Source organism: Microcebus murinus, chromosome 15, assembly GCF_040939455.1.
Source record: "Microcebus murinus isolate Inina chromosome 15, M.murinus_Inina_mat1.0, whole genome shotgun sequence".
NCBI classification, from domain to species: Eukaryota; Metazoa; Chordata; class Mammalia; order Primates; family Cheirogaleidae; genus Microcebus; species Microcebus murinus.
In genome coordinates this window covers 44,664,951-44,680,162 of record NC_134118.1, presented here as the reverse complement: position 1 = coordinate 44,680,162, position 15,212 = coordinate 44,664,951, and the positions used below count along the sequence as shown (strand labels likewise).

General features: G+C 34.5%; 1 protein-coding gene across 10 annotated transcripts in view; it reads right to left on the bottom strand.

Annotated features, from left to right (window-relative positions):
• Positions 1 to 15,212, bottom strand: part of INPP4B (inositol polyphosphate-4-phosphatase type II B) — a 687,065-nt gene that overhangs the window by 202,067 nt on the left and 469,786 nt on the right. For all 10 annotated transcript variants that reach the window (XM_076010603.1, XM_076010604.1, XM_076010602.1 and 7 more), the window contains one exon: positions 6,540 to 6,651. In XM_076010603.1, the coding sequence (XP_075866718.1) occupies positions 6,540 to 6,651 (112 nt within the window). The remainder of the gene's footprint in view (positions 1 to 6,539; positions 6,652 to 15,212) is intronic.

Below are 15,212 nucleotides of genomic sequence, written 5' to 3'. Positions count from 1 at the left end.
CAAACTGGTCTGTAAATCCTTTCACAATTTCTCCCTGACATCCTTCCACTTAATAATTAGGTATATAGCTAATAAGCCATCCTCCTTTCCAAAATATCATCATCATCTACAACATAACTTACAGGAATGGTTTAGATTAAACCTTCTTAGTGAAGAAGTCCTTAAGCCATAGAGATCATGCCATTATTCTGAGACACTGCTTTCTTATACAGGCAGCCCTGCCTCCTGTAATCAAAGATATCTTTATGTTTCCTAACAGAAAGTCTGTATTATCTTACCACATGCATACAGAAATATGACTTTCACACACTCATATCTTCCATCCAAACCAGAAGGCAGATATTTATGACAATTTGAACCTAATAAAATTATTTTTTTGCAACTTTATTATATTTTTAAATCCTAATATTCAGAATATTCTCAAGAGTTAGAATCATGGCACATAAACAAAAAATATCCAATAAATATTTATGAAAATAATTAACATTTTCCTATTTGGACTCAGTAATTATTTTCTTCAATTGTAGTAACTTATATTGTATAACCTCTGTGTCTTTATTTAGCTGGAACATTTTTTGAAGCCAAGAATCATATTCCTAATTTCTTTTGCTTATTTTATTTAATTTTTTACAACCAACTATAGATTCATTCTCATGCTGTGCCAGATGCTACAGAGAATGTAGAGAGAAAAATGATGTGGCATCTTAAAGAGGCTCAGGCTATATATACTGTTATTTACTATTATCATGATGGATATTTGCAGTGTTACTTACATACTTATATGGTGTGTGCTCTTAATGTAATAACTTCACATTTGTGATTCTGAGCAGGAATAGTAAATGTCATATGCTCTTTGTGTCACACATAGCACCATAAGCCTCTTGATTTCAATGAATACTTAAAAAAAAACAAAACCTGTCATTTGATGGTAAGAGCCCAAGGAAACACAAGATATGTAAAACTCTTGGAGCTTAGTAATTTTGAATGTCATATCAATTTGCCATGCATTGAGTTAGAAAACTAGCTAAGTTTTAAGAAAAAATGATCATAAAGCTCTGTATGAATCCATCAAAGACCAATACTTGGCAAAGCACTTTTATATTTTATTTCTTAAGTTGTGATTCTCAGGTGTGAGCAACCGCACCCGGCCTAACATTTGCTAGCATATTAACTGTTGAGTATGAAAAGAAGAAAGGAGTCAAAGATACTCTAAAGTTTAAGAAAGAAAAACTTTTTAGATATCTAATGCATTATTCATATAATATATTTAATAGCTTTGTAAAAATGCAATTTTAGTTTTCTTCTATAATTTTTTCCTTCTACTACTATGTCTGTGATTTTAACACTTTATCTTCTATTTCTATGTATATATATATATCAAAGTTTGAACCAGTCTAATACAATGACTGACCCTCTGAACACTCTTGCCTTGATAAGAAATAGATACTAATAGTTTTGTGGAAACAAGTAGGAATTAGGAATTTATATTTTTATTATATTTTATTCTATGCTCTGAAATTTATGTAAGTTTCAAAATTAAAATGTAGTATTTGATGTTAAAGGTATTGTTTTGGATTGAATTGTGTTCTCCAAAATTCATATGTTGAAGCCCCAACCTCCAATGTGACTGTATTTGGAGATAAGGGGCTTTATGGAGGTAATTAATGTTAAATGAGCTCACAAAGGGGGGCCTTAATCCTACAAGGCTGGTAATCTTATAAGAAAACAAGAAGATCCAGAGCATATGCACAGGCAGTCTCTCTCTTTCTCTCATTTCCTATGTTCATATAGAGGAAAGGCCATCTGCAAGCCAAGAAAAGAGCCCTCACCAGGAACTGAATTGGCTGGTAACTTGATCTGGGACATCCTAGCCTCCACAACCCTGAGAAAATGAATTCCTGTTGTTTAAGTCACACAGACTATGGTATTTTGTTATGACAGTGGAATGTACAAGTATCATTCTTTTAATATCTGGCTCAATCAACATGAGAGATAGTGTGTCACTCTCATGGCACATGATTATAGTTGCTAATAGAAATTTTATTCCTTTCTCCCAACTCATGCAAACCAGTGAGAGGGAAGTTATTTTAGGAATAATCTCTATTTTAAAAATATATTACAAAATTTAAAATAAAATAAAATAAAAAAGGGGTTGTGGAGGTTTGGCCTGGGAGGGATATGGCCATATTTTAATTTTTTTTTTTTTTTTAAAGAATAAGCTCTATTTCAGTGACTTTCTCTTTCCATCCATGTTAGTCATTCAGGACTTAAATCATTATTAACAGATTGGGTTAATATACTTTATATGCATTTTGATTTAGCAGATATACAGAAGAATCCATGCATTTGCAGTTCTAAAAAATACTCCAGATGATTCTGACCACGCTTTGAAAAACATTGAGATAAAGTCACTGACACAGTAAATATCATGCATATTGGGCCTTACTACAAATCTCAACCATGAATATTCTTAGGGAATGCCAAGGGAGCATGTAGTCACTTTATTAAAAATTTGCAAAAGGTCAAGGTTTACAAAGAATCCAGACAGGGTGGAGCTGATGCTAATAGTGTTTGTTGTGTTTACCATTTTAGTTAGCTATGACTCACACACGGTGTGTACTGCCATTGCCACCTCCTATTTCTAGAAAAGCTCTTTTTTAAGTTCACATTGCTGAGCCAGAAATATTACATGGGACTTTGGTGGGGCATATTCCTAGGTATCAAGTTCTCCATTTATGAAAATAGAATGATTCAATTTGCGCTACCTTATAATATACTATAGTGACACAGTCTGGAGTGAGGGGTGGGCCAGCTTTGAAGAGAATGGAGAGGTGGCTCATAATAGAGCCAGAGTCAGGGAAAGGAGGAGCTCTATTTTAAAATGGGAAGTATTCCTGCTCGTGGTTTCCTGGTGCATAGCTACAGGTCCAGGCATGAGTATCTGCTTATTTTTGCTCTCATTCCCCAGCTTAGCCTCCAAATCTCTCTCCTTGATCTTGATATAATTTATTCAAGTGGTAGTGACAAAGATGAATCTCATACATAACTCTAAAGGGAATCATAGGACCCAGCCCCAAGACAGAGGTCTTGAATGCACAAAGCCAAAGAGGATCTGTGCCAAAACTTCACCACAGTACTCATATTAGCAAACAATCTGAATTAAACTTTGGGCCTCCTTAGAATATCTTCATAATGTGGGGTATGTTACAGGAGAGAAGTAGAAGAACAGAGAAGAGCAAGCTTTGGGGCAGCAGAGAAGACTCTAGCCTATTCTGGGGGAAAAATAAATTTAATGGGAAATCTTAGATATTTTTGTAAAGTTAATTATTTTTTAACTGTTGAATTAATATCTCCTCCCATGCAGATGTTTCCTAAGTACCAAAAATCAAATATGTTCCAAGATAAAAGACAGTAAACCAGAAAATAAGTCATAATGACCTTTATCATTTAAAAATTATTCACTTATAAAAATTTTCCCCTACAATCACAAACAAGACAAGGATGACCTCTCTCACCACTTCTATGCAATATAGTACTGGAAGTTCTAGCCAGAGCAATTACACACAAAAAAGAAATAAAAGGCATCCAAATAAGAAAAAGAGAAGTGAAATTGTCTCTGTTTGCTGATAACATCACCTTATATATAAAAAAAACCACTAAAGACCTCCCCAAAACCTGTTAATACTGATAAGCAAATTCAGTAAAGTTTCAGGGTACAAAATCAACACACAAAAATCAGTAGCATGTCTTTACACTAACAACAAACTATCTACAAAAGAAATTAAAAAATCAATCCCATTCACAATAACATCAAAAAAATACTTAGAAGTAAATTTAACCAAGGAGGTGAAAGATCTGCATACTGAAAATTATAAAACATTGATGGAAGAAATTACAGATGGCACAAATAAATGGAAAACTATCTTAAGTTTATGGATTAGAAGAATTAATAGCATTAAAATGCCTATACTACATGACCTAAAGATTCAATGTAATCTGTATGTCATTCCAATATCATTTTTCACAGAAATTTTTTTAAAAAATCATAAAACGTGAATGGAACTACAAAAAAACTCCAGTAGTCAAAGCAAGCAAGTAAAAAAATAAAGCTGGAGGCATCTCATTGCCTGACTTCAAAATCTATTGTTAATACAAAGCTATAGTAATCAAAACAGCATAGCAATAGTATTAGTGCAAAAATAGACACATTGACCAATGGAACAGGACAGAAAGCCAAGTAATAAACCCACGCATATACTGTCAATTGATTTTTGACAAATGTGCCAAGAACACACAATGGAGAAAGAGCAGTCTCTTTACTAAATGGTATTGGGGAAACTAGATATAAACATGCAGAAGAATAAAACTGGATCCTTATCTCACACCATGTTCAAAAATCAAAATGAATTAAATAAATGTAAGCCCTAAAACTGTAAAACTATTAGAAGAAAACATAAACGAAATGTTCTGTGACAGTAGTCTAGGCAAAGATTTATTGGACATGACTCCAGATGCACAGGAACAATAGCAAAACTAAATAAATGGAATTGTATCAAACTAAAAAGCTGCTGTATAGCAAAGAAAACAATAAAAAGAATCCTATGGAATTAGAGAAAATATTTGCAAACCATCCATCCAATAAGGGGCCAATATCCAAAATATGAAAGAAACTCAACTCAATAGCAAGAAAACAACTCAATCAAAAAATGGGCAGAGGACTTAAATAAACTTCTCAAAAGAAAACATACAGGTGGCCAACAGATATATAATATATATATATATATATATATATATATATATATATATATATATATAAAACGCTCATCATCACTGATTATCAAGGAAATGCAAATTAAAACCATAATGAACTATCACTTCACACCTGCTAGAATGGCTATTATCAAAAGGTTTGAAAGATAACAAGTGACAGGGGTGGTATGGAATAAAGAGTACCCTTCTGCACTGCTGGTAAGAATTTAAGTCAATACATCCATTATGGAAAACAGTATGGAGCTTCCTCAGAAAACTAAAACTAGAATTATCCCATGACACAGCAATCCCATTCTGGGTATGTATTCAAAGCAATTGAGAACAATATACTGAAGAAATACCTGCACTTCCATATTCACTGCAGCATTATTCACAATAGCTGAAATATGGAAGCAGCCTAGGTGTCCATCATCAGATGAATGGATTGAAAATGTGGTATATATACACAATGGCCTTAAAGAGGGGGGACATTCTGTCATTTGTATCTAGACAACATGGATAAACCTGGATGACATTATGCTAAGTGAAATAAACCAGCCACAGAAAGACAAATACGATATAATCTCACTTATATGTGGAATCTGAAAAGGTCAAACCTGTAGAAGTAGGGAGCAGAATGATGGTTACTAAGGGCTGGGGAGGAGAGTGGATGGGGAAAGGAGAGATGTTGATCGGGTACAAAAACCTGCAGTTAAATAGGAGGAATAAGTTTTAGTTACCTATTGCACAGAGGGTGACTATAATAAATAATAGTGCATTGTATATTTCAAAATTGCTAAAAGAGTAGATTTTAAACATTTTCATCACAACAAAATAAGTATGCGTGGTGATGGATATGTTAGCCTGGTTTAATCATCCCACAGTGTAAACATACAACAAAATGGTACATTGTACCATGTAATAATATATAATTTTTATTTGCCAATTAAAAATGGCATTAAATGTTTTTAAAAGGTATTAAAATGTTTTAAAACATTTGAAAAGGTCACTTTTGAAAAGGTAGAAATTATAGTATATAAAAAAATTCATTTTCCTAAAATAATCTATTAGCAGTTTTTAAATCTGTCCCATGTGCTTCCATTGCCTCAATAAAATAGGCAATTGCTTTTCTAAGAAAGGAATTAAGACCAATATTTATACTGAGTTGCTCTTTTCTAGGGAAAAGGAACAGAAAAAAGAGAAAATCCTGGGCACATATTTATATGCATCAAGCCTTTATTCTGGGCTTCTCCTCCAGCTGGCATTGTGTGTCCTTCAGAGCTGTTCATTTGCCATATTCTACTTTTCCAGAAATTTCATAAGGCACAAAGTTCCTGTTAAATCTGCCCTCCCTCACATAAAAATGAAATCCAAATCAAAATTTTATCTCTTTCCAAAGAGGGTTTGGGAAGTAGAGAACAAGTTATTTGGGGCAATAGCCCTCTCAGGATCTTCTATGTATGTCACGCAGGGTTAATTATGGGAGAATGCAACAGTGATCAATACTGCTGTTGCTGGTCCAACTGAGAAGAGGCAGTGTCAACAAGAGAGCTGGCAGGGAAGTGGAAGGTGCTTCTGAATGGAACAGTGCTTTGCATAGTTCCATATGAATGCGCCCTTTGGTTCAGAGGATGAAACACACATATTGTACTCTAATTCCAGAGATGATTTCTCATTTAACTCTTGAATAATGAGATTTTAAACCCCACAGAGGTGCTGGTGATACAAGCATCTGGCAAGTCTGATCATCTCTTAATTTGATTTGTGTAATGAGCTGACCAAGATCCTACCTTTTGTCCCTGCACATCTGTTGTGATGTGGTCGGCTTCCCCATCCTCAATCTCCCCCATCTTCACGACACTGACTTCTATGGTGCCAACCACTTTGCCACCATCTGAAGTTCTGCAATAGAAATAAAGGAAATGAGATAGTAAGAGTCTTCCCTCTCCTCAAAACATATCCAAAACACGTTTGTTTCTGAAAACCACTAGCATTGCTATTTGCTTCATTTAATTAAACAGATCTGCTTGACATGCAGCAAAACATGTTAATAGAATTGGTGTTTTTAATGTCAAATGAAAATTAACTATAGATTCGTGAGGTCAGACCATGAACTGTCAAAAACTACCTCATGAAGATGAAACCTTCTCAAGGCTCTCAGGAGTAACCTCAAGGAAAAAACATGGTGCCATGGGTCAATGCGCTACTTGCAACCCTCAAATCTCTACGACCACGTAAACCACAGACCCTCTGTACCAACTGCATTAGACATTGCACATGTCTACTGCATAAACTGTGGCTGCATAAAATGGAAAAGAGTATAAACATTCCTCTATTCCTTTATGGTTGGGCCATTGGCTACAAAATCTGACTCTGTGCCCTTTCCCTAACATTTTTCTAAGAGATTAGGCAAAGAAGACTCTCTCCTAATAAACATAAGGTAGGATTGAAAGCAAATTGTAACCCTAGAGCTCATTTAGCATAACCCTTTACTTTTCCAGATAAAGAAACTGAGACCCAAAAACATGAAAAACATTTTCTAAGGTAACAAAGCGGCAAACCCTGGTTTCTATCTTTTTCGAGTCTTTTTGACCACTGACGACTCTTCTATATTTAATGATGATAATAACTTTATTACTAAGATTTTCATCATTATTTTTATCAGCATAAAAACTTTATGGTTGGCAATAATAATGAAAGATAAAAGTAAAATTGAGAACCATCATATTTTAAGATTCTCTAGTTGCTTTTTCTGGGCAAGAAAATCTACGGAATTAATAGTGCCATTACACTATGAAAGCACTGTGACACATAATGATATTTTTCCCTTGAGTCTTATTGTGAAAATAGGTGGCAAGCTACCCCATAGGTATGATATGTTGCTATAACTTCTGTCTAAGCAGAATTGACTGAATAAGTGGCCGTACGACAATTCATCTTCTTCATTAGTCATGTTCTTTTATGAAATGTGTTTTTAACTTTAATCTGAATACCAATGATGTCTTTCTTTCAATCAAGTTCCTTGAAATGCTGCTATTTTATTATTAGAGGTGTCAGAGAAGAGGAGTATGAAAATTAATATAGTTTACAAAAATACTAATTACAATAATTAATTAAGTGAAAAGGAAACCTGATTATGTTACTAGATAAGGTACAAATGAAAACACACTTTTTGTTTTTAAGTAAATTGAAATAGGATAATTCTGGTGTTATGTACACAGCTGATGTCATAGTACAATAAAATGATATACATAGAAAAAGAAAAGTGATTTATTGTTATAGTATAATAAGATGTCTTACTAAAATATGAAGTAAAATGGTTCTTGGAGATTTTAAAATAAATGGAAATCATAATATTGACTCGATTATTTGAAATTAATATAGAAAACTTAAAGATTCATCACAAAGAATGTATGTATACAGGTGATAATATGATTGATCTGTAATATTATAGAAAACTATATTAGCTCCAACTCTGGGATTGTTTTAAATAATTCATTATACCATTTTTATTTGAATATGACATAACCTGTCACAGTCATGATGTGGTATATCTCTGTATGATTCTCTAGTACCTATCAGTTATATAAAGAATTTAATAAGAACTCTCATTGGTACTACTAATAATTCTTTCTAGAGATATGCAGATTTTTTCCCAAAAAACCTGATTATTTATAAAAAGTAAAGATTGTTTTTCTTTTCAAAATAATTATTTAGAATTTTTTGCTTGAGAAAACAAGCTAGCTTAAGTGCTAGGAATGCAAAATCTATTTATAACATTCTAATTTTTTTCACTGAACTAATCCAAATAATGCACCAAATGGTGTGAAAGAGTAGGTAGATTTTTCACAGCTGTGTAATAAACTGATATATGCCATAATGGCTAAAGTGTAAACTCAAGAGTTTGAGTTATCTGCTAGTGGCATGACCTTGGACGAGTCACTCAACCACATGAAACTTCGTTTTCCTCATTTGTAAACTGGAGATAATAACCTTGTTTTAATAATTAGATTATGAGAGATGATTAAAATGCTCATCAGCACAGTGTCTTACACAAGATAATTGTAAGGCACCCCCCCAATCATCCTAGTAGCAGTATTGGAGCAAGAGCAGTAGCAGCAAAAAGAGAACTGGTACACTCATTAATGTATTACTTTATATTCAATTTGATTCTCTCTAGAAATTTTACTGAAATAGATATTCTAGTCTACAGTAAAAGATTATTAATATTTCATGGTATATGCATCACAACAGTGATTAAATACTCATTGGAAATACAAAGAATTAGTAATAACAGATGATATTATGCATTCCTAGTAGACTCCAGAGAACACAAATTTACTAATTACAATGCAAGTGAATCTTTCAAAAATACTAAAGTAGACAAATAAGCAATGCACTATGAGAGTAAATTTCTGAACTATAGCTCCACCCATTCCCTTTACAAAAGTATCTGGCTACTTTTTCAATGATTTTTATGCCTTTTAGGTTTCCCAATTCTCTTTATCTCCCTGAGTAGAATCCAAGCAAGAAGCTTGCTTAATCTTGTGACACTATAGTAGTCTAGCATCAATTTTCCCCAAAACTATTTTGGATAAGCAACTGTTTTGAGAACCTTAAAGTCTGTCTCCTTGTCTGAGATTTGTGAGAAACAGAATGGTGAATCCAGGTTATAAACTAAAGAACTGAACCCAAGATACTCAAAAGCATGGTTCATCCTGTCATTGAACTTGAAAGTAAAATGTAGAAGTAAGTTCTTGTTTATTCTGTAATAATTTACCACACAAAGAGTACAGATATCAACACTTTTATCAATCAGGAGAATCACAAATGAATTATCTATTTTGTGTTCCCAACAGTCCTTTCAAAAATGACTTCATAGAGATTTAGAAAAAAGAAATTCATTCCTACTTGCTTAATTATATGTTCAATTTACCACCCATTAGGTTGTGGAAGCGAGTAATAATAGCTTAACCATTATTCATCACCAAAATTGCACCAAATTTTATCTAATGGAAATTCATTACATCTGCACAGAAGATACATTGAAGAGAGTTCTGGGCTAGGAATCAAGAAACGCAGGCTCTCCTTCCAACTCAGCTACTAACTAGCTATGTGACCAAGCACATATCACTTCAGTTTTCTGCATTCCAGTCTCCTTTACTGCAAAACAAAGAGTTGGTCTCTAACAGCTGTGCCATAGTATCAGCACTCAAACCCAATGCTCTAATCACGCCTGTGGTTCCATCAAAGGCTTCATAAGCTATTACAGGTTGGCATAGACTCCAGAAAAATCTCAGGCACACCCTAGGGTCTCCTCCTCACTCCACACCTTCCCATCCTACTTTCCCCCAAGACAAAGCAAACGCATGGCAAACCTGAGAAGTAACTTAACATTTATAGTCAAATGAAAAAGAAAAAAGGCTAGCTTATCTTATGTCATATATTATATATATTTTATATAGATGGCCATTATAGAGCTGCATGTTGGTATTTTTATATAGATACAAATTTTACAGAACCCAAAACAGAAATGATGTTCGTGCCCTTTCCTACAAATTTGTGTGGTAGTAAGGTGGGGCTGCAATAATGAATATCTCAGTCTACATAAGAAAAAAACAACTATGTCATTTCAGATAGTCTATTGCCAGGTCATTACCACTGTTAATACAGAGAGCTAAGAGAGAAGCAAAAGATGGATAGTTCGTGGTCACTACAGTATTTCAATCACAACATCAAGTTCTTCCCTCCCTCAGAAGATGGACTAATATTTCACCATGTCAACAATATATGGAAGACAAAAAAGGGAGAAATTTCAGCAACACGAATCTGCACTCCCTTCTTACCTAGGTTTTCAGCATACATAATACATTAGTGATTAAGGTTCTTTAAAATATGCCTTTAAAATAACTCCCCTAATGCTTCCTAATGAAATATTCAATCCCACATGGTGAAACATACAAATATTTTTAGAAGACTGAAGGAAAAGGAATGTAAAATAATTTTCTAACAAAGAACAATTTAACGACGACACCCTTTCTCTAAACTTCTTTCCCACCTATTCTGCCATCCTTAATGGAGGGGGAAAAAAACCACCTCTGGAAATGTTAAATAGCAAAGTATAAATAACTCCTCTATTTTGGAAATGCCACAGAGATACAAACCAACAAATGACTCTGTAAATACCCAGGGAAAAACCATCATTAGCAATGTCAGTCTTTGTGAATATAAAGTAGTCCTGGTGCTATGCACGGGAATCTTCAGCTGCAAGACATGCCTTGCATTTAAACCGTCTAGATACATAACTAGGAGATGAAAATCTCACCCAGACAGGAAAATAAACAAGGGCCATAAGTAAACAAATGTTGTCAGTATGTGAGTGAGTGCACTCGATGATCTTTCTGGTGAATACAATTATACAACAATGCTACGTTTGCTTAGGGCTCACAGAAGTTAGAGTTCTATTTAAGCATGTATAACTAAATACACCTCTATTCTAGCTGAAATTCACAAATGACAGAAGCCATAAAACACTTTCAAACTTATAGTAAAATAAAGCCTTTCAGTAGTTCTTAATATTAATAGTTTATACACACTAAGGTTTAGCCCTTGTTTTTCTGCTCTTTTCTCATAATAAGCTGACCTTTAGAAATTCCATCCATTATCATGGAGGGATTCAATTATCCTTTTATGAAGATCTGCCACAATTCTATATTCACAACTTGCTCCGATTTTCTGATCTAGAACTCCAAACTCTTTTTATCCTGATCCTGTCATTTTACATTCTACAAGCTTGAGACCTAACCCTAAATTTTCTCAAATCTGAACTCACACGTATCAATAGCATGTCATTCTCCAAAAATGAAAACTAATACTCCATCTCTACCTCGGCCTTGTCCTTACCCTCTCATCAGTCACTAAGCCCTACTGATTCTTCCCCCATAATCTCTTTTACATGTGTCCCATCCCACTTAGTTTCACCACTTCTCTCATGTTATACTTAAAGAATCTACTTCCTATCCTTTAGTATCTTTCTCTTCCATTCCAGCCATACCAGGTTTTCTTCTTAAAGCTCTGCTTTCACAATTTCATTTTCTTTTCCCTGTTAAAAGTCCTTAGACATTGACCAGGACCTACTCAGAGAGGCTGAACTATATAGCCTATCTTTCAAGGCCTTATCTATCAGGATCTGTCAAAGTCTGTGGACAGCTCAGTATTTTTGGCTCAAACTGATCTACTTCATCATGCACTGTTAAATAATGAAGTATGGTTTAGGCAAAAGTACAGTGAACTTTGAGAAACAAAGTCCTTGGTTATGGTGCCAACTCTCACAGTAAACAGCTGTGGAATTGTGAGCAGGCAACTCAGCCTCTATAAAGATGTTCCAGCTATAAAATATAAAGATTGTAAACCATCCTACTTATCTCACAAGATTTATGTGACTAAAAATAAAAGATCTTAGGCTTAAATATTAAAAATGCTTTAGTACATGTAAATGAGTACTTTAGTTATACAGCCTGGGCCACAAAGCTTCAAGAACACATCATAGAAATGTTGCCCAGTTTTTCAGGCTAATTGGCTTTAGAGTCCTCTTACTGCTAAATATTGTACTGTCCAAATATAAGGGTTTCCACAAATACAAATAAGCTATACAACTAAGCTAATACAACTAAGGCAAATTTTGCCTGCCTCATGACTCTATTCCAAAAATATATAACAAGTTATATTTGGAAACTTGTTTTAATGCTAAATGTGAAATATAACTTATCTTCTTGAATAAAGAAATATCTTATTGGTAAGGTGAGAAAACAAGGTTGGCATCTTACAAGTGTCTTTGTCAGGGTTCTGAAGCAATCAAAATTAGACTAAAATTAATATGATAATATGACCACTGGATTCCAGTTGCAGGAAAGATGAAGTACTCACACTCTACCCTATTGCACATGCTAAATAGAACTATAAAACCTGGACAGAATGCATAGAGCAGCAATTTGAAGACTCTGAAAGTAAATAGCTCTAGGCAAATCAGGGAAGAAGATGAGAATCTTAAATACCACTGAACCAGCAGTGAGATTACCATTTCTTCCCCTCTGGTATGTCCCCACCTAGACTTACTCAAAACAGACCCAAATCCAGAGGTGGGCATTGGTGTAGACAAACAGCGTTCTAGGATAACCCTTCTAGTTAGGTTCAAGGAGCAAGAAAGAGATCTCCTAATGCTCAGAAGAATATGAGATCTCTTTTCTTCTCTCCAGTCTCTCATGACCCAGCCCACAAGTAATCTTTGTGGTGTTCTCAGCAAGCAATGTGGCAGCAACCAGGGCTCACAGGAGCCTAAAACTGTGAGAGGGGGAAGGTTTACTCTCTGATTGGAGAAGCTGTGATCCCAAGAGTGTGGGGCAAATACCCTTTATCTTTTATCTCTCTGTTCTCTTGCTACTTGGGCATAGAAAGAAGGTGGAGTAGCATAGGAGAGTGTGTAAATAAAACCCAAGCTTTCTAGCTAATGAATCAAAAAGGGAAGCCACAGGAAACTGGAAGTGCCTGGGAGATTATGGAGAGGAAGGAGCTCGGAAAGAGAGAATTCTTAATGTTGTTCATGAACTTGAGGGCTCAAGCTGTGCATGCAAGGATCTGGTACTAAAAAGCATATCAGAAAATTTGAGAAATGATCTATGGACCAGAATACCATGAAGGTCCCAATTCTGACAATGCAGAAATTTTTAAAAGCAAAAGATATATACATTTTTAATGCCAGGTGCACACAATCTTGATAGGTAGCTAAGCAAAGTTTTTTTTCTCCTTCAATTAAAAAAACTTTTTTTAATGTTTTTAAAATTTTTACTATTTTTAGAGACAGAGGCTTGCTCTGTCACTCAGGCTAGCATGCAGTGGTACAATCATAGCTCACTTGAACTCCTGGGCCCAAGTAATTCTCCTGCCTCAGCCTCCCAAGGAGCTAGGATTATAGGTGCACACCACCACATCAGCTAATTTTTTCTTTTTTTTTTTTAGAGATAGAGTCTCACTATATTCCCAAGGCTGGTCTCCAACTTCTAGCTTCAAGCAATCCTCCCACTTTAGCCTCCCAAAGTGCTCGGATTATTGGTGTGAGCAACTGCACTTGGCCTCCTTCAACAAAAACTTTATACAAATGATTTGCAAATGTCACAAAACCAATCAAAATGGTTTTAGGCACTCTGAAAACATTCCATAGATAACAGGAATGGAGAATTGGAGGATCCAATTATTAAATAATCAGCATTAAATACTAGTGATGAGATATTTAATATTCAAATTTTGATTTACATATCTTTTATCGAAGTTTTTATGCTTTTGGATTTTATGTCAGTTTTTTAATAGTAGCAAACAGTGCAAAGAAACATCTTTAAAACGCTAGTATTGAAAGATCAAAGTCATACAGCGTATGAATATAATTTTAGAGTATAATATATGTCAAAACTGTGCCGTCAGAAACTCTCTGAGCTTTAAATTACACAGTAAAGCATGTACTCTGAAATTGAGCAATTCTTACTGCCTATATTTTTATGCTTAATTGCATTTGGATTTGTTTTAAATTTTTCTATAATTCAGTTACATAATCTTGTAATTTTTACATCCTTTTTTCTTTTTTCTCTTTTCATCGGACATTTGTGACCAAAACCATTTCCAAAATACATCAAAATCCACAGAAATATAAAAATAAGGTCAAAGTCACAAAAAAAACCCTAATTGATTTACAAACATTTATTAAATAGCTACTTGTACTATTAAGTGCTATTCCATGCACAAGGATACAGCAGAGAACAAAACAAAAATCCCTGCCTTTATGGAACTTATATTCTAATGGTAAACACATAATGATATGTCAAAATATGGTAATTGCCATGAAGAAAATTAAACCAGGTGAAAAAAGTGGCTAAGTGCTGGGTTGGGGCTGTTACTTTATATTCAGTGGTTGAGAAAGACCTTTTTAAATAAGATGACATTTCAACAAACACCTAAAGTAGTAAGAAAGTGAGCCATACATCTTCCTTGGGGCAAGATCTTCTCAGAAAAAAAGCAGATGGTCCAAAAGCCTTGAAATGAATCATGCTTCCCATATTCAAGGAATAGCAAAGGCACCAATGTGGCTAAAGCTAGGCAGATGGGTAAGAGAGGACTATGAGACCTCGTCAGACACATATATATCCCTTTTCTGTTGCTGCATAACAAATCACCATAAACCCAGTGACCTAAACTCTGGAATTATTATCTCACAATTTCTGTAGATCAGAAGTCCAGTAAGAATCTTGTATTCAAGGTCTCACAAGGTTGAGACCAAGATGTAGGCAGGGCTGCATTTGCACCTGAAAACTCTAGGGAAAAATCTGCATCCTGGCTCATTCAGGTTGTTGGTAGAACTCACTTCCTTGTGGTTTTCTGACTGAGGTCCCTATTTCCTCACTAGTTATCACCTGGGA